Source organism: Martes martes (genome assembly GCF_963455335.1).
Source record: "Martes martes genome assembly, chromosome: 8".
Taxonomy (NCBI): Eukaryota; Metazoa; Chordata; class Mammalia; order Carnivora; family Mustelidae; genus Martes; species Martes martes.
The window spans coordinates 12,384,990-12,404,012 of NC_137895.1; the positions used below are offsets into that span (position 1 = coordinate 12,384,990).

The window sequence follows — 19,023 nt, forward strand, 5'->3', positions numbered from 1 at the left end:
CCACTCTTCCATTACTTTGTGGGTGACTAGGCAGAGCCTTGCTTCCCTGAGCCTCAGTTTCCCCACCTGTAAGCAGCGATCAAAACTGTCGGCCACACGTGGGGCTGTCCTGCCGGTGGAAAGGCCCAGGCCCTTCCGAATGAGGTGGGGAGGGCTGTGGGAGCTGCAGGGGAGAGGGAGGGAGCCCGTCTCTTCCCTGTCCTGTGAGACGACCCCTAGGTTCCCAGGTCAGGCCCGGGGACAGACATCTGTGAGCAGGGGATACACGTGCCAGAGCTCACCAGGATCGTGTGCCTACCCCGCACCCCCCACCCGCAGCCATGAGCAGGCATGTATCTGTGTCAGCGTGTGTGGCCATCAGCCGTCCAGCCAAGCCAGCAGTGGGGATGCGAGTCATCTATTGTTGCCACAGTACTCTTGTCTGATCCTCGGATGCCGCCGACCTCAGGCACACAGGGACCAGCGGAAGGTTCATAAGACGCCAGAGATGAAGCTCACCCAGACCTCAGCTCCCTGCGCCGGACCCCGAAGCGCTGCTGCGCTGTTGCTGGGACCAGCAAGGACGAACCGAGGTGCTGGCCCGAGCGCAGACCCAAGGAGGCAGCAGGGCTAGCAACATAAAGCTGCCAGGGGCCATTCAGAGGAGGCCAAAGTCGCCAACAGCCGGTCCCCTCATGCCTGAGGGGGACGCAGGGATCCAAAGTGGCTGAGCCACAGTGTGGTGCATGAACTCGGACTCCCTCCCGGCTTTGAGTCACAGCAGCCGGGGCAGGGCTGGCAGGGCTCCACCCCTTGGCATGGGGGTTACCTGCCCAAGGACTAGCCTATGTCCAGGAGCCACTTAACACCTTGTTGAAACCAGAGCCTTCCCGTTGCCTGGGCTCACGCACGCACAGCTCATATACGCGGGAGGCAGGAGGCAAGCTCACATCTGGACCAGCTGAGCCCGGGAGGTGTAGACGGCGAGGGCCCAGGCAGCCTCCAGCTCCCCGAAGCCATCAGACCAGGCTGACGGCTCTATGCCCAGGACGGTGGCATAGCCGCTCCCTCCTTGCCCCCAAAAGAGGTGGTTTAGGTTGAAGAGCTCAGATGGGAGGTGTGGCTGCCACCTGCCTCCAGGCTCGGCTCCTCGGTAAGCTCTGAAGCCTGGCTCAGACAAGGAGACCCCCGTCCCCCTGCCCTGCTGGGGGGATGGACAGGCCTAGGGGTGTTGCCGGAGTTACCTGCCCCACGTCCACCTGGAGGGCTGGCAGGGCCCTTCTCCTGCGTGCTCAGCTCCAGGCCACCCCTCACATCATAGGTGCTGTCTGCTTGTCAGGAGCCGTGGCTGCTCAGAGACAGACCCGGGCCACACTCCAGGTGTCCCTGGACCCAGGCATTCTGACTTCTGCTCTGTTCCACAGGCTGACCTTCCAGGCTGGCCACTCGTTCCCACGGCACCGCAGCCCCCGTCCCTTCCGCCACTGAGGTCTGGGCCATGATGTTCTAGCATGCCTTAAAGCAGGGACTCTTGGGGAGCCTGGTGTGGAGATTCCAGACTGGAAAAGGAGGTTCTCCAAGAACGGACACCCTACGCCCGGCCTGTGGCTCAGCTCCCCAGGCTGTGTGCTAAGTCACCCCAACTGGGCCTCAGTGCTGCCATCTGAAAAATGGGGACAATGCACTGACGCACAAGGAAATGCCCAGCATGTGAGCAACGACTGCATCTATGCCATGTTCTCTGGGTGGAGGCAGCTCACGTCACCCTGTGAATCACAGATTTGGCTTCTGTAAGAGGAGATGCTAACTTCCGCCAGTGTCTTGGGACAACGCCATGTGCCTGGCACCTGGGCCTCGGACAGGATGCCCACACTGTCTACACCCACTCCCGTGTGCTTCCTGCTGCTGGGCAGGAGCTGGCCTGCGGGGGGATGGCAGGGTGGAGGTGCCCTTCGGGTGGAGGGATGCCAGAGAGCAGCGCTGCACCTGCCCGTCCCCGCTGAGGGTGGCGCTGGGTGCCCAGCGGTAGCACTGGGTCCTGCTGCTCCTCCCATACCCTCTGCAGGTGCCCGTCTTCTGGATGGCCCCCAGCCCAGCCAAAGCACTCCCCGTAAGCCACTTCCCTGCCAGAGACCAAACAGCATTGTTAGCAGGGTGCTTTCCTACCTTTAATTGGGGATACAAAAGGCACCTCTCCCAGTACAAGAAGATAGATCCACAGGTGGGCGGACCCCGGGCCCGGTGGAGCCCCGCCCGGGAGGAAAAGGCAGTGGAGTCGTGGGGGTCAAGGGTGCTCCAGGTGGCCCTGGAAGCCTCCCCTTTGCGGCCTGGGGAGGTCTCACCCCTACCATGTGCAGCTTCGTACCTGGCCGGCGCAGCTCGGCACCCCCTCAGCAGCTGGCCAGAGCCTTTGGGCTCCACAAGGCGGGTGCCGGGGAATGGCCCAGGGGCTGTGACAGAAGCTTCTGCTGCCTCCAGCCCCAGCCAAGGCCTCGAATGGCAGTGTGGGCGCCTCTGGGGATGGGTCCAGGGAGGGGATCACCCAGGGCAAGGAGCCACAGCAGGGCGACCAAACAGCCGGCCTATCACAGGGCTCCCTGATTCTCAGCCAAGTAGTGGTCGGTCGGGGAAGGGAAGGAGGCAGGAGCCGGCTGAGATCCCAGCGTGGAACTGACCTGTTACCCCGATTCATCCAGCGGCCTCTCCATAGCCCGGGTAGCGAGGCCTAGCCACAGCTGGGTCAGCCCGGCCTCGAGGAGAGTAGAAGGGTAACAAGCCAGCCTCAGAGCAGCCTTAACACCGAAGGAAGGAAAGAAGCCCCAGCCGAGGGGTGTGGGGGCAGCAGGGGCTCGAGCTGCGGGCACCAGGCCCCACGCTCATAAGGCAAATAGCGTGTCCTCGTCTTTCTTCTCCTGGGTCTTCTTTCGGGGGGCAGTGCCACGAGGGGGCCCCGGGGGCCCCTCGGCCGAGGGGCTGGAGAGGTTGGGCAACCGATCGGCTGCTTTGGCCCGTTCTTCCAGGAACTTGTCAAATTCTAGAGGAACAAGAGAGGGGCTGGGGGTGGGTTCTGCAGGGTGCGGGGGGTTGGGGGGTGGGAGAAGGGGCAGGGCGGGGGACGGGGCCTACTACCTTCGCTGGTGACACCTTTGGGCTCCTCTGCGTCATTCCCCTGAGAAAGCAGAAGGAGGTGGAGGTTAGCCACAGTGGTCCTGGCAGGGCTGGGCAGGCACAGGCTGCTGAACCTGAGCGGGCCAGACTCAGGCTCCAGCTGGGCCCAGGACCGGAACCCCAGTCCCACCCCATCCTGAGCTGCAGCCTTAGGTTCTACCCTGACTGCTCTGTGCCTCAGTTTCCTGCACGGCAAAACTGGCTGTAGTGGAATGTTGCACGGAGCGCCGAGCCCAGGGTGTGGGGCCCCGGGGGTCCTAGATGAGCACCGGGTCCTTTCTTTCCGGTGTGTAGAGAGTGGACAGACTTGCCCTTGTGGTGGGAAGGGACCCAGAGACGGAGACCACGCAGGCTAAAGCTGGGGGTAGGGGTGCCTTCTGCCACCAACCGACAGGGACCCTTGCCTGACCTCAGGCAGAAACACGGTCTTGGCCGCTGGCAGAAGGCAGCCTCTGGGCCTGGGAGTGCCCAGGCCCTCGGTCTCTGGTGCCCAAAGGTGGGGTGGTAGAGGCGGGGGAAGGAGCCCTGGACGGGAGAGCCAAGGCTGGCTGCTCCTTCCGGTCTCTGGGGGCTGTAGGGCTCTGCAGACAGCCTGGGCCCCTGCTACTTCCTGGGCTCAGCACCCCTCATGGCTGCTCTTCAGCCCCCGCGTCTGGAAGACGGGGCAGCCGGTGGTTTCTCTCGGACAGGTGCTGGGGGCTCCCCGGGCTGGGGCAGGCGCAGGGCTCAGTGTGGTCACGGTCACCCATGGCCTGTCCCACCTGCCCTCCAACTGGCTGAGGCTCCCAGGGACCCATTGTGGCGACAAGCTCATGAGAGGGTCTGCTCCAGCAGCCGCAAGGTGCCGGGCCCAGGCCCTCCTCTGAACGGAGTGCCCACGAAGAGGGTGGTGGGAGGCATCCCACACTGGTGCTCCCTCCTCACCAGCTGTTCACCCTGCACCCATGACAGTCACCTCCCCACAAGAAAAAAAGGGAGCCCACTGTCAGGGGCGTGAGGAAGGCGCCTGACCTTTGTTTCTGGGCTGGGTGGACCCCGGCTTACCACGTCAGTGGACAGCCACTGCTCGATGTCCTCCATGAGGCAGGCCTGGGTGACGGGGATCTGGAAGGAAGGGGACAAGGTGAGGCAGTGAGGAGCAGAGCCCTGGCTGCCACGATGGAAGGCCCTGGCAGCTTGGGCCCCCCCGGCTGGCTGGCCTAGAACTGTTACCCCTACCTTCAGGCCTCCTCACTTACGAGATGGGCCACACACGGCCCACACCCTCCTGGGGAGGCCGAGAGCCTCGTCTCCCCTCCAACGTGGCTCCTGCCCAGCTGCCCGGGACCCACAGTTCTGCCCACGGTGCCGGGCTGCGGGCAAGGGGGACACAGGGACACTGGGCTAGGTGGGGAGCGGGGGCTTTGAACAGCCGGCACCCGGGCGTGAGCAGGGGACAGATCACCTGCGGCCACACGCCAAGGGTGCCTCGGCAGCGCCGGGCTGGAGGGCGGGCTGCCGTCAGAGCACGGCCTTAGAGGCTCAGGAGCGTCTGACGGAAGGGTATTTGAAGCCCAGGGAGGGGCCGGCCGTCAGGGCTGGGGTAGGGAATGTTTGCAGGCCAGGGGCAGCCAGCCTCCGGCTCCCAGGGCCCTCTCTGCAGACGCAGAGCTCATGCTGGCCGGGGCGTGGAAGTGCCAGAGCACAGCGGGGTGCTGAGCCAGCCAGGCCGGTGCACTCGGGGGCTCACAGGCTACCCACGGGGCCGGTGGCTCTGTGCCGCAAACAAGTGGGTTCTGCCCAAAGGCTCCTGCACAGGGGCTGGGGCTTCCTTCTACGGTGTGATGACCCGGTGGGAGGTCTGGGGACAGTGTCCGAGACCACAGTGTGGCTCGGCTCTTACTATGGTGTGGCTTGGCCAGGTTACTTCCCTGACCTGGCCTCCCTCCTCAGTAGAGAAGGCGACGCGGTACCTACCGTCCAGGCTGCTGTGGGGACGAAACGAGGGGATGGAGAGGAGGACTCTGGCACAGACAAGGTGCTCGAGAAGTGCTAATTACTATTTAGCTACTTCAGCAAAGACAGGGAGTGACAGTCTTTCTCCAGCCAAGCCAGTTCTGTCCCCAAGCTCTGTCACCAGCACCCGAGGACCCCAGGGGCAGCAGGAGAGCCCAGCGCGGAGCAGGAGTCCAATTCCCAGTGGCGGCAGCGGCACGTGCTCTGGGCTGCCCACACCAGCTCCCTCGCCCACTCAGCTCTCTGCGGGCACACGGCCCACAACCAGCAAGCACCAGTCACCTCGCAGGTGCCAGACTGGCCACCTGGGCCTGGCTTCTGAGTCAGGAGCCGCAAGTAGGCACCGAGGGGCCGTGGAAGCAGGAGCAGAGGGGGCGGGACCGTGCTGATGCTGGGTGGGGGGCACCCACAGCTCCCCTTGTTCTTCTCTGGGTCTAATGGCGCCACCCCCTCCGACAGCACCACTAGGTGGGACCCCTGCCAGTGGCAGCCTCCGCTCTCTGTGTCGCCGGCCTGGCCTCTCCTCACCATGCCTTGTCTCACCATCCAGTCACTGAGGCTCTTCTCACCGCTGCCTCCTATCTGGATGAGAAAAGGTCAGGCTGAGGGTGGAGGGAAGGGCAGGGCAGGGCCAGGGCCCCCGGTGTGCCGGCAGCCCTCTCTAGCGTGGAGGCCTCTCTGAGGTCGGCAGGCCGGTGACTGCCTTCGGAGGCTGTGTGTGTGTGTACGGGTGTGCGCACGCACACGTGAATGCACACTTGTGCAGGTACCAGTGCCGTGGCGCCCGGTGGGAGCAAGGACAGGAAGCAGCAGAGGGTGTCTCACCATGGGGTGAAACACAGCGGCCCTGGGACCCTTCTCCTTCCTTTCCAGAATGATCTTGGGGGTGGGCCTGAGCAAGCCCAGAATGGCAGAGTGGGCACTGAAGCCAGTCTGCTAGCTGGGCGGAGATGCCGATGGGTGCCCCAGATCAGAATGCTGGCTTACCCAGTGCCCTTGTGTTTATCGATGGGCAAACAGGACTCCCGAGGACCCCAGAGGGGACTGGCAGCAGAGAGAGGCTGGAGTCCCGCCCCTCTGAGCCGGGACAGACCCGCCCAGCACCCCTGGTGGTGGGACTGGTGAAGCCCAGTGGCAAACCCTGGCTGCCCCCCCAGAGCTGGCACTGGGCTCCCCTCTGTGCTCTGCTGCTTGGAGTAATGGCCAGACAGTTCAGTGGGAGGAGGCCTACCCCCACCCAGCCAGACGTACCCGGCTCGGGAGCAGGTGTCTATGGACACTTTCAGCAACATCGCACCCTGATCTGATAGAAGCTGCTCAAATCTCTTGAGCGATCAGAGAGGAATAAGCAATCATTTAGCAACTTCTGCTCTCCTGCAAGTAGAGGTGGGTGTAGGTTTCCTCCTTGTGGCTAGCCGCAGGCGGCACAGGAGCCAGGAGATCCGGACTCCAGTCCTCTTCATGCCCCTGACACGTGTGCCCCTGGGCGAGTGACACCTGTCTCTGGGCAGCAGCTCCTTCCGCTGGAACAGGAAGGAGCTAGCTATGGAGCTAGCCTCTGCGCGTGAGAGGCCAGGTGGCCCGAGAGGGAAGAGCTTCCTCCAGGCCTCCCGAGTGTTTGGGTGCATCTGGATGCTGGGAGCCAGATTTGCTGGAGCGTTCACCTCTGTTCCTTGGGACTCTGCAGGCCATCTGGGGCCCTGACTACCAGCACCTGCTATGGAGCCAGAAAGACCAACGGCTGTGAGATTTCGCCATGCTAAGCCTTGGTTTTCTCATCTGTAGGTGGAGGTAACCACCCAGCAGTGCCGGCAAGACCAAACACCTATGCGCCAGGCGCCACGCTAGAAATGTTACACCTGCTGCCTCCCTTGGCCTGTCTCTGGGTATCCATTTCCTCACCTGTCAAAGGGGATAACAACATGCCCTAAGGGTCTGTGTAAGGACTCAGATAGGGGGACCTACAGGCTCTGGCACAAGGCACAGATCAGACAGACGACTGCTCACAAAGGAAAACCATGGGAGGCTCTGAGACGTGGGTGTGAACACGCTCTGCTTGGCGCCCGACCGCACAGTGGGCACGGGAGGCATGAGCGAGACGTGGCACGCTCTAGCTGCTCCCGCCTCCACAGCACGCCACATCTCGCTCTGCTCTGACCTGGGAAGGACTCCTGGGATGCTGGGAATGCCTCTGGGGAGTCTCCGCGACACGCCATCCACTGGCATACGCGGCAGCTTCTGCCTCTTAGCTGCTCTCCCAGCTTCCATGCTGGATCCTTCTAAAACGGACAGATAAACCTTCCCCTCTGCTCAAGCCTGACCACAGCCTCCACCTCACACAGTGCTCCTGGCTGCCAGAGGCCTGTGCCATCCCGGGCCCTCTCCTCCGCCAACACTTCGCTGCCCCTGCCCCTCCGACCCCTGGGCCCTGCTGTTTCTAGCTGCCTCCCAAGGAAGCTACTCTGTCCACTAATTGGAAGAGGAACTCTCGCCGCCCCAAAGGCATCCAGAGACAATTTCAAAGGGACGAGAACTGGACTTTGAGTTCCTGCCTAGCAGGCGGGGTCACCCAGGGTGCGCGCTCCGTCCCTGGCAAGTGGCTATCACTCCGTGCACGGCCAATCCCTGTGCTGGAAAAATGGCGCCCCTGGGGTCCTGCAGTTTTAGGTTCTGTTCTCTCTAGAGAGGCGGCGGCGAGGCAGGATGCTGACGGAGCTACGACGCTGCCAAGCACCCTTACACGCTCCCGGTCATACATCTCCCGCCATGCAGGTTAGCCGTGTGCCTTGGGACACACAGCCAGGAAGCCGTGGTGCTGCGATGGGAACCCAGGCTGGGGGAGTCCAGGTTCCCGTCTCAGACTCAGGTCTGTCCGAGTCCTTGCTGGGTGAACTTGGGCAGATGACTTGACCTCTCGGGAGCACTGCCTCAGCTGAGATGGGAATTACCACCTGAGTGGCAAACAGCCCAGCACACGGCGGGGACTGGTGGGCAAGCGTTCCCTGGCCTTCCTTCCGGACAAGGTGGCAACAGGACACTCTGCTTACCGCTCCAGTGTTCTGCTGCCGGGCATCCAGGGCTCCCGCCAGGCCATCTGTTGCTTGGGGGGCTTCGTATTTCACCCTGAAACACAGAGGTCACCACCGCCATGAATGCTGCCCTTGCTGCACCAGGCACGGTGGGATGCAGGGGCAGGTGGGGATGAGCTGGACTCACATCCTGGAGTGAGTCACAGCCAGGTAGAGAGCGGCTCAGACCCCACGGAGGGCTCCGACTCTGCAGGCCCGCCTAGGGAGGGTAGACCTGGGCTCAGATAGAAGTAGCGCCTGTGCCCCCATGCCCATGGAGAATTCCTACCTCCAGATCGTTCTTGGAGCAGCTTCCACTTTGCAGTGTAATAAATTGTGGTTCTGTATAAGGCTGCCTTGGATGGGGAGTTCCCTTCTGCTGCTGAAACAGCCGTGCAGACGGCTGGGTGGGGCGACAGCCCTCATGGCTTCCTGGCCTGGCCCTGCCTGGGGGACGCCAGCCAGCCAGGTGGGCACAGAAGGCACCCAGAAGCTGTCTGCTGTGTCTGTCTCAGGCGGAGCCAGAGGGGGACTCAGCTCTGACTCTGGGGAAGAGTGGTTCTCCCTCTGAAGTATCCGCCAAAGGAGGGGAGGCCTCGGCACCGGCCCGGTCTGGTTTGGAGGAAAGAAGTGCCCAGCACAATCACTGTCACAAGGGAAAAGCCCTGCATTTAGGGGTGGGCCAGGTTGAGGCTTCAGGAACTGGAACCCCATCGAATGAAACCCTTGCAATGCCAAATGGCCTTCCTGGGACCGGGCCTCTTGAATAAGACCCCCCAGTTCCCAGGCAGCCATTTGATGGCACTGCCGTCCACTCCCTCCTGCAGGATCTGGAGTTAGCCAGGAGAGTGTCGTCGTTAGTGGGCACATCCCCCAATGATGTGGCTCCCGTCCACCGGGGGGATGGGGGCGATCTGCAGGGCTGAGCGGGAGCCGACCAGAAAGCCGGGGTGGCGGGGGGTGCGCTCAGGCCATTCTTGGCTAAACGTGGGCAGTGAGAGCCAGTGAGGAGGAAGTGATGGCTGAGACGGGGTTGTATGTCCAAGTAGCCCTGTCTCTTTCCCTCTAAAACACAGCTGGTGCCACACTGTGGAAAAAGCCAGAATGAGGCAAGTCCAGCCCTAGGAACATAAAGAAATCGGTCCTTTTCTTCACTCAAAAGAACTAGATGTTCTTTCCTAATTATGTCCCTTACCTCTGTGTTTCTGTGTCTCTCCAGCCTACCCGGCCCTGTGGATGAAGCCTGGCTGTCCCTGGGGCCAGGCACAGGTTAGAGGGAAGGAGGAGTTAGGGGACGCCTGCGTGGCTCAGCTGGTAAAGCGTCTGCCTTCGGCTCAGGTCATGATCTCAGGGTCCTGGGATCAAGCCCTGCGTTGGGCCCCCTGCTCAGCGGGGAGCCTACTTCTCACTCTGCCCCTCCCCCTGCTTATAGAATCTTAAAAAAAAAAGAAAGAAAAAAAAGGCAAGAGGAGCTAGGTAGGCAGAAGTGTGGGCCAGACACCAGGTGGGCAGAAAAAGCCTTAGAGGATTCAAGAGCCCCTGGTGACAGGGTGAGAAGCGGAGTCCAGAGGCCAGTCAGGGCTAGAAGATCCAGCGGGGGCCGAAGGGAGGGCCTCCCAAGCAAAACAAAAGAAAGAGGAACCCGATGCTAGTGCACTCTCCTCCCCATGTGCTGCCTTCTGCTGTGATGGAAACCAGTCCCTGAACCATGACCGAGAAGGTACTGGATATGCCCTCCCCTCAGCATCTCATGCTCTCCGCACCTCAGAGCCTTTGCACACACTGTTCCTATAGCCTGAAACAGACTTCCAGCCTCTCATCCCCGAGGTCCAGCCCTGAGCACCCTCCGTAGGGCCGCGAGCAACCACGCGTGCGTCCATAGCCCCTGGCACACCCCTACAGGATAGCGGTTAGCATGGCACGGCAGTGCTCTGTGCACCTTACTCCCCGTGAGATGGCGGGCTCTGGGCAGCAGGCGCTGGGTGTGATTTCCTCTGCCCCCCAGGGCTCTGCTCCCCAAAGGAGCAATGGTGCAACAGTGAGCCTCAGCCAGGCCAAGTGCCAGGGGCTCTTTGGCACGGCCCGTGTGCTGCCTGCTGGGGCCTAGCGGGCGGGCCACCCTCCTGGGTGCAAGTCCCACTGGACTCATTAGCTTCCACATGTACAGAGGCCTCATGGTGCCCCAAGCTCCATGGCAACCGTGAGCCGCTGGTCCCTAAGCACCAGAGCCTGGGTGTGCAGACCACCTAGACTGAAGACGCAGCTCAGAGCTCGGGCCGGGCTGAGCCACCCTATGGAGCCAGGCTGGCTGCAGCCTGTCAGATAGGACCTGGACGTGGTGTGGGTCGGGCATCCCTGGGCCCTCGGAGGCTCACTGACAGTTCCCAAAGACAGGGCACAGTGGGGAGGCCAGAGGCCATTCAAATGACCAGAATGACCACTGGGGAGCCAGGGGCAACGGCTGAGGGGATCCCTTAATCCAGAGCTTTTCTTGGTTGTAAGTCCTGGCTGTAAATCCACAGCTCAGTCCTGGGTCCTGAGCCAAGGACTGAGAATACCAAGCCAACAGCTTCCCCTGACAAGACTGTATGGGGCCAGGCTGCAGCCGTGGAGGCAAGGGGCTGGCCGTGGCTGCTGAAAGCACCTCCCTGCAAACACTGCTGCCAGGAAAGGACAGAACTCCAGCTCTGGTGCAGAGGGGTCCGACCCAAGTGGAGCAACAGGGACTCCGGGGGAAAGTCAAGGGTGGCTAAGGGTCATGAGAAAGGAGGAGACAAGGCCCTGAGGTTTTACTGGGGATCCTCCCTGCTTGCTCTGGAGGGCTTGGGGTGTGGCCTACAGCGTAGTGGGGAGGGGGGTCGGGTTAGAGACGGTTTGGGAACCAGAGGCCCTGGGTCCACAGGAGGTCGTCGCATATCAACAGGCTGACCTGGGGCAAATGACGCAGCCCCTTAGTGCTCTGGCTTCCTCCTCTGATCAGATTAGGTAAGATTCTGGCACACAGCCGTTCATCAAACCACAGGGGGCCCTTCCCCCACCCAGGCCTGCCTGTGGGGCATGAAGTCCGGCACTAGGCTATCTGGGGCCACGAAGGACTGATCTAGGGGAGAGGAACTCTGCCATGCTGAGGGGGTATAGGCAGGAGGCTGTGTGCCCTTCCACGTGGCATGCCAAACAACGGGGTGCAGGGGCCCAGAGAGGGGGCAGCCCGAACCGCCGGGGACAGGGGAGGGCCGGGTCACTCACTCTTTCCGTTGGTCAGCCAGAGAGCTGCCCCGGGTCAGCGCAAACATGTCAAACTCGCCTTCCAGTTGGCCAGAGGCCTCCAGAGACTGCAGGCCGGCCCTCACGCTGCTGGAGCCCAGGCCTGCGGGGACAGAAAGGCACATGAAGGGCCCGCCACCTGTTCCCGCGCACTGAGCAGTGGCCGAGCTGCCGGGCCCAGGGAGGATTCCGGAGAAGCAGTGGGGGTCGGGAGGTGGGAGGGCGGTGGGGACAGTGCGGGCGGAGGAGGAGGCAGGCCAGCAGTTGGCTGAAGGACTGTGGGCATGTGACTTCCTCTCCCGCAGGTGGAGACACAGGCCCCCGCCCAGGGCGGCTGGGCAGAGAGCAGGCAAACGCTGCCCGTCGCGTCTGGTGCAGGACGTGGCTGAGCAGGGGGGCGAGCGATCAGACGTGTTGCTGAGTTTTCACACAGCCTAGCAGCCGTGGTTCAGAGGGGGCTCTTGATCCCTTCCTCGGGCCTCGCACAAGCAGGCAGCCAGCAGCAGGGAGACTAATCGCTGCTGGTGTCTTGGGGGCGGGCACCCTGGGCCTGGCACTGGTCTGGGCCCCCGTCACGCATTCGCTTATTACCCAGTCCTCAAGGTGACCTGTGAGGAAGGGCCCACTCCTGCCCGTTACACAGGAGCGGAGGGGGGATGGGATGTTCAGGCAACTAGCCTAAGCTCGCCTGGATGGCTCTGGTCACAGAGAATTCAGGTGTTGAAGGGCGACATTGGAGCACTGGGCTTCTGAGGTCCACGGGCGCTTAGGAGCTGGGGGCTGTGAGTGAGAGCCCCACGTGATCGTTCCTGGGTACCCAACCTCGCAGTGGGGTTCAGCCAAGCGAGGTGAGGTCTGGGCTGACGTTCTGCTGCTGGCACTCCAGCTCCAACGGTCTAACGGGAGGACACCCCCAAACTACAGGGGTGCACCCAGCACCATAATGTGCCCTCAGCCAGCACCCCCACATGGCACTTACTCATTCCCGCCAGCTGGGATGAGAGGCTGCCAGTGGCCACCTGGTCAGGGCCCATGTCGATCAGGTCAGCCGCCGCCTCGGCCTCTCGTGGGGCCTGGGGAGAAGGGAGAGGCCACCGTTGCTCGAGGATGTGCCATGAGGGCCCCAGCAGCTATGACTGGGACTCAGGGAGTCAGCCCCACTCTGCCTCAAGCCAGGCTGCAGCCCCTGGGAGGTTGGGAAGACCCTAGGGCATCAGCAGAGTCTTAGCTACCTTAAAGGAACAGTGACACAAAAAGGGAGAAGGGGACTTCTCTGGGGGCCTGGCTAAGAAGGCACAGCCCATGCAGGATGTCTGGGGACAGAGGTGAGCACAGCCCCCCTCCTCCTTCCCATCAACATGGGTGTGATCCGGTCCCAGAAAAGCGCCTTTACCTTGCCGGTCTGGCCTGTTCGGAACCGTTCAAACCTACAAAGACAGAAACAAGCCGGGTCAGGGAGACGGGCCCCTTGGCACAGCCCAGGCAGAGCTCTTCACGCTACCGGCCTCCAAAGCCATGGCAGTGAGCCACGATTAGGGCGACAGATCTAATTTATGCCTGCTGTCCCTGGGGAACTGTTAACAGTAGCCCTTGTTCACTTGCCAGGCTGTCCCAATTTGAATGATCAATTATCTGGCCACTTGTCATGACCAGCAGTAAAAGAACGGATAGGAATAGGCTAGAACAGAGCGGAAAGCGGGGACGCACAGCACGAGGCAAAGCTAAGTGCTGTTTTATCAGTTGTGTTGGGCGATTTGCTTCCACACTTGTGTGCACCTGTCAGTGGCTCTCCGAAGTGCTGTCAGAAGGCACGCACCTTGTATGTGGCCTCCTGGAGCCATTGGGACTGCCCTTCGACTAGCCCCTGAGCTGCTGAGGTGCTGGAGAAGGCTGTGGTCTGCTAAGGCCTGGCCGTGTCACTTACTGAGTCACTTCTGAACCTCAGTCTCCTTGTCTATTACCAGGCAGTGACAGCGGAACCTGTCTCCAGATGGGAGGACCCGCGAAGACCCTGACTGCGAGCAGCACAGTGAACTAGGAGGCAGCAGGCGTGCGTCAGGCCCGTGGCTGTCAAGGGGTCCTAGTCATCCCCAGATTGGGCCCTACACCCCAAAATGGCAGAAAGTGACTCTTCTATTCCACTGGGCCAGGGAGCAGGAAGGGCCAGGCAGACGTGGCCCAGAGCAGCCAGTCCCCCTTCCCCTACTCTCAACGGACTCAGAATCACTCGGTATCTGCTGCTGCAGAAAGACGGGAAAAAAACAAAGGCTGGAGCAGGCCGATCACTGTGTCTTGACCCAGAAAGACACCCCTGTTTGCTAAGTGCTTACAGGTATCACCGCGCGGACTCTCAGTCACCCCACGGGGCAGATACAGACAGCCTGGCACCCCTTCTCCCTTCTTTGGTAAGAGCACCCGAATGCCCTCTGGGGAGCTGCTCTTCTCCCATTTCCTGGGGTCTGGGTGCAATTGCCCGCAAGGGGCCCTCTTTCCTTTGCCAACTGGCAGGTACAACAAAGTGAATCAAATCCGTTTCTCCTGGAGAGCTGACTCTTGAACAGAATGACAGAAAGTGGGCAAGCATCTGGGGCCCATTTCCTGATGGCCACACCCTGGGGACATGGTCCGGGAGTTTCTGCCCCGAGACCTCCGAGCCACCCTGGGATCTCTCTTTCCTGCTCTGAGGGTAGGACTCGCTGTCTGACTCTTCTCTGGATTCTGCAAGCTCTCTTGTCCATAAAGGATATTGTCCTCCTAAACTCTCTTCCCACTTAAGTACATTTGTGTAGTGTGCGAAGAGCCCAAGAGCCACAGTTAAGTCACCGGCCCATGGCCCCAGAGCCAGGCAGCGGCTGAGCGAGCTGGGACAGAGCAGCCCACATGCAGGGACGTGGTGGCAGGGCACGCTGCGGTGAGGAGAGGACAGGTGGCCGGCAGGCTGTATGATTCTCAGGCCCACCAGGGAGGAGGGGAGGAGGTCAGACCGTGTGGACGGGAAGCCAGGGGAGGGAGTGGGCTGGGGCAGCCGGCCAGAGGCAGGGGGAGGTGGCGGGCTACCGTTCGTGGCGCAGGAACACGTTGTTGAGGTTGTCGTTGACGATGAGCAGCTCCTCGGTGAGCTGCTCGTTAGCGATTCGGGGGATGAGCTCCAGGACCCGCTGCTGCATGGCTCGGCACGTCCGGTTGAGCTCCTGCGGAGGGAGGAGGAAAGATGGCCACAGCCCCCGGGCTCAGAGGGAGCCTGGGGCCAGGCTCCAGCCTCTGTGCCACCTCAGATGACGGAGGGGCTTCCAAACCGGACTCCAAGCTCCGCAGGATGGACAGCCGTCGGGGTTCCACAGACACCCTCTGGATCCTACCTTCAAGGTCCTACGCCAACACTGAGCGCATGGGAGACAAGCCACTCATGAGACCATGCAGCTGGTTTAACTTGGCTGCACGCAGGCCTTCCCACGATGCCTTTGCTCAGGTGAAAGTCAACAGAGCCAGTGGTCTGCGGAACACGCCGCAACTTCTCCGGGTGACTGGGATCTTTTCGTAACCAAAACATAGAAAAAACTGAACCAGGCCTCTCCAGCTGTTAACTGCAAACCCTGATTTTGATATTTCCCCTCATTTTTAAAAAAGATTGTATTTATTGGAGATAGAGCTAGAGAGAGCGAGAACACGAAAGTATGAGCGTGCCGGAGCCAGAGCACGAGCTATGGGGAGGGGCCGAGGGGAAGAGGGAGAAGCAGGTTCCCCGAGAAGCTTGGAGCCCTAAATGCGGCTCGATCGCAGGACCCTGAGATCACAACCCGAGCCGGAGGCAGACGCTTCACTGACTGAGCCACCCAGGTGCCCCTTCCCTAATTTCTTTTTAAATACTTTTTACTTTGGAATAGTTTTAGATTTGCAGGAAAGTTGCCAAGATGGTAGCGTTCTGGTAAACCCTTCACTCAGCTTCTCCTCCATGTGGCATCTGTCAAGGCGAAGACGTTAACACAGACCCAATGCTACGAACTAAACTCCAGACTTTCTTCAGTCTCGCTGTTCGCCCGCTAATGTCCTTCTGCTCCAGGATCCCACACTGCACTTAGTTGCCATGTCACTGACTGACTTTTAGTCAGTAAATCATATATTTAAACTCCTTTGGGAAAGAGAAAAATACTAAAAGCCACAGCAGTGTAAGTTTTTCATTTGTAAGACGGACTCTTTCTTCAGGTACCAGTCACTACGTGGGCAGGCGTCTGAGTCACGGTCTCAAGGGGCAAACAGTTGTCAACTCTTCTCCTGGTGGGCACCGTGAACACCAGACACTGACTCTGGTTCTCTTTTGGACCCTGCTACCCACCCCCTCCTAGAATTTCCTCATCTGCCTTTATCATGGGGCAGGGCGGGCCCGAGTGACTTTCAACACCCTGTGGGCCTCCCTTCTCTTCCTCCTGCCACTGAGCACGCTTGTGGCTTTGTCCCCACTTCCTTACTCCCCCCACAACCCCCCTGAAAAGCAGACGAGCAGCAGCTGGAGCCAGGCTCCTGGATTCAAATTCCAGCTCTGCTGCTTACCAGCCATGGGACTCTGGGCACATTACACGCCCTCTCTTCGCCTCAGTCTGCTGATCAAGAAAACGGGGATAACGACAGTATCTGCCTCTTGTGGGGTGTGGGGATGTATGGCAAGTGTCCACATCAGAGCCCGGCGCACCGAAGGGCTCACTACTTGTGCGCTGTCACCATGAAAACCAAATCACTACCACCTGGTGACTCCAGGGCCTTGGGGTCCCGAACCTTTCTTGGTACTTCTAGGAACTGACCTCCACAGGTAGGGTAGGGCCTTTGGTGGTCCCCAGCTGGGGAATGGGGCTGTGGGAATATCGTGGGACACATGGAGTGAAAACCCACAGGTCCCACCGGCCCCGGGGCCTGAGACCAGCTGCCTTCTCCTCCCAAAGCCGGCGCTGCTCCCCCGCCGGCCTGCTAAGCTCTGTACTCTGAAAGGGGGAAATGAGAGCAATCTTATAGATGAGGAAACTGAGGCAAGAGGAGCTATTCTGTTCAAACCAGAAAATGCTAGCACCCTGAGTTCCAGTGTGAGGGAGTCCAAAGTCCCTGGTTTCAACCTCTCGCACTGTGACCACGGAGTTCCCATAAGCTGTGAAAACTGCAGTGGAGCTGGGGGAGAAATGCACATGGGCGGATTTCCTGGTTTCCCCCAGGAAAACCTGGGGGCGGCCGGCTGCCTGCTCACCTGCAGCAGCTCCAGGTCTGCCGGCTCTGCCTGGGTGGGCACCAGCTCCGTCAGCATCTCTGACATCACCCTCACGTTCCCGCTCACCATCTCGAGCTCGCTGCGCAGCTTGGCGATCTGAAACACACCGGCGGCCCTGGTGAGCTGAGCCAGGGGTCCAGCGCCACCGTCACTAGCAAGAAGAAGCCGGCGCCGTGAGCCGGGGCACCCAGAGGAGCCGACCTGCCAGCACCCTCTAGGCTCCTGAGCCACAGCCCTGTGCTAAGAGGCCTGTGGTGGGCTGCCCTCCCACCAACCCCTCCATCCCAAAGAGGTGCTACCAACCGTTACCATCTCCAAACTGGGGAGCCTGGTTCAGGGAAGGCCCAAAGCAGCGGAGTGAGAGTAAATGCACCACAGAGTAGGGCTGGAGGGCGCCAGCATCTCCTGGGTCCCAGGCAGTAGCTAACAAGGCCCTGGAGGGCAGCTCCCCATCACGGGGAGAAGGGGGAAGTCAGCAGGCCCTCCTCCCTCCCTGGGGTGACAGTATCTCACTGTCTCCTAGGACGGCAGGAGTTTACACCCCCATCCTGTCCTGTGAGGACGGGATTCTGTCTTGCTCCTGGCCTGCTTCTCCCGGGCTCTTCCAAGCATGAGTCCCAGTGTCGCCACCTCCCCCCACCCCCACCTTGAGGATGACAGGGAGATTTAGCACTGGTTCAAAAGACGGTAGCTGGTGTTCAGTGATCAAAGGGTTCCAAGGTCTTAGCTTGGGGAATTAGTGTAGGTGAAGCAGCAGAGTCCCCACGCGGGGGAGGGGATGAAGGGGCTCTGTGGGGTGCTTGGTCTTCTCAGGAGCACTACGGATACTGATGTCCAGGAAGCCATCAGTATGGTGGTTCTCAAATTAATCTGGACAGAGAGCCCTTGGCCATGGAGTATTGCATGGGTCTAGGACTAGGCAGCCTACGTTCCGAGAAATGCATGTGACCTCACTGATTCCAGGAGTGTCACCATGTAAATTCCCCATGCCTATGAGAGTAGCTGCCATTTACTGACCACCTACTAAGCGCCAAGCATTTCACTTTTATTGCTCATTAAACTACCAGTCTTATGAGGCATATATCGTTATCACAGCCTCTACAGGAGAAGAAACGGGGATACAGACACAGGTGGTACACATCCCCCGCAGCTCATGGAAACCTTCCAAACCCTGCAAAATGTCTGCTGTCTTCGGCCTGTCTAAGGAACGCTCCCGGTATAAATGAGTGGAAAAGCTACTGACCACAGGCCCCGTGCATCCGGGTCAGATGGGACCTAATTACAATGGAGTCTGGGAGTGATGTCACTGCATGCCTGAAAGCTTTAACACTCCCCAGGAGACGAGAGGGGAGCTGGAAATTAACTCCTACTGAGTTTGGTTTTGCAAGAGTCTTCTGGCACTGGATATAACCAGTCTTAATCCACGCAGATGCTAGACTTCAGGCAAACTGGTTAAAATCATAACCTGGTTACATAAAATTTGGATCACAGGGTGAGTTTACAGTTTGCATATGCCTTTTTTTTTTTTTAAGATTTTATTTATTTATTTGACAGAGAGATATCACAAGTAGGCAGAGAGGCAGGCAGAGAGAGATGAAGAAGCAGGCTCCCTGCCAAGCAGAGAGCCCGATGCGGCACTCGATCCCAGGACCCTGAGATCATGACCTGAGCCGAAGGCAGAGGCCCAACCCACTGAGCCATCCAGGCGCACATGCATATGCCTTTAATTATCTGTCCAGTCAGGAAAATTTTTCTAGTAATACCTGTAAGTCTGGGTGGTGATTTCATAACTTGCTATAAGGTATCAAATACAGAAGCCTCTCTTCAGAGAGGCTGGGGTGGGAAAGGCTGCTGGCAGGTTTGTTCATAAATCCAAATGGGACTATACAGGAGATCAGCAGGTGCACTTTGGAAGGTCAAGTTTCACTTTGTTTCCATCACACACCCCTGTGTGTCTCTCTCACCAGTCCCTGTAGCAGCTAAGCTTTTAGACTCAGATGCAAGGATAGCTCTGAAGTTCTTACACGCCTTAAAAGTGGGCACCCCAACCACGCAAGGCCTGGACCCCCATCTGACAGCTTGGGGGCTAAAATGAGAGCGCACTGGGGTGCCTGGCGGGCTCAGTTGCAAGAGCGTGCAACTCTTGATCTCGGGGTTGAGAGTTTCAAGCCCCACGCTGGGTGTAGAGATTACTTAAACAAACAAATAAAACAAGGCCGCACCCAGCGGACACTGGCCATGGCATTAGACACCCCTTGTTGGGGCGGGCAGTCTCAGCAGGTGGCCTTGGCCCCCCCC

General features: G+C 60.1%; 1 protein-coding gene across 2 annotated transcripts in view; it reads right to left on the reverse strand.

Annotated features, from left to right (window-relative positions):
• Window positions 1-2,118: 2,118 nt before the first annotated feature.
• Window positions 2,119-19,023, reverse strand: part of TOM1 (target of myb1 membrane trafficking protein) — a 43,275-nt gene continuing 26,370 nt past the window's right edge. Inside the window, exons 7-16 of one of the 2 annotated variants that reach the window (XM_080810187.1) lie at window positions 16,705-16,821; window positions 14,532-14,665; window positions 12,868-12,901; window positions 12,454-12,547; window positions 11,457-11,577; window positions 8,190-8,265; window positions 5,671-5,724; window positions 4,192-4,251; window positions 3,109-3,148; window positions 2,124-3,013 (exon numbers count right to left, since the gene is read on the reverse strand). In XM_080810187.1, the coding sequence (XP_080666313.1) occupies window positions 2,856-3,013; window positions 3,109-3,148; window positions 4,192-4,251; window positions 5,671-5,724; window positions 8,190-8,265; window positions 11,457-11,577; window positions 12,454-12,547; window positions 12,868-12,901; window positions 14,532-14,665; window positions 16,705-16,821 (888 nt within the window). In that variant the 3' untranslated portion in view covers window positions 2,124-2,855. Of the gene's footprint in view, window positions 3,014-3,108; window positions 3,149-4,191; window positions 4,252-5,670; window positions 5,725-8,189; window positions 8,266-11,456; window positions 11,578-12,453; window positions 12,548-12,867; window positions 12,902-14,531; window positions 14,666-16,704; window positions 16,822-19,023 lie in introns of both variants that reach the window. The other variant, XM_080810188.1, reaches the window with a different exon arrangement.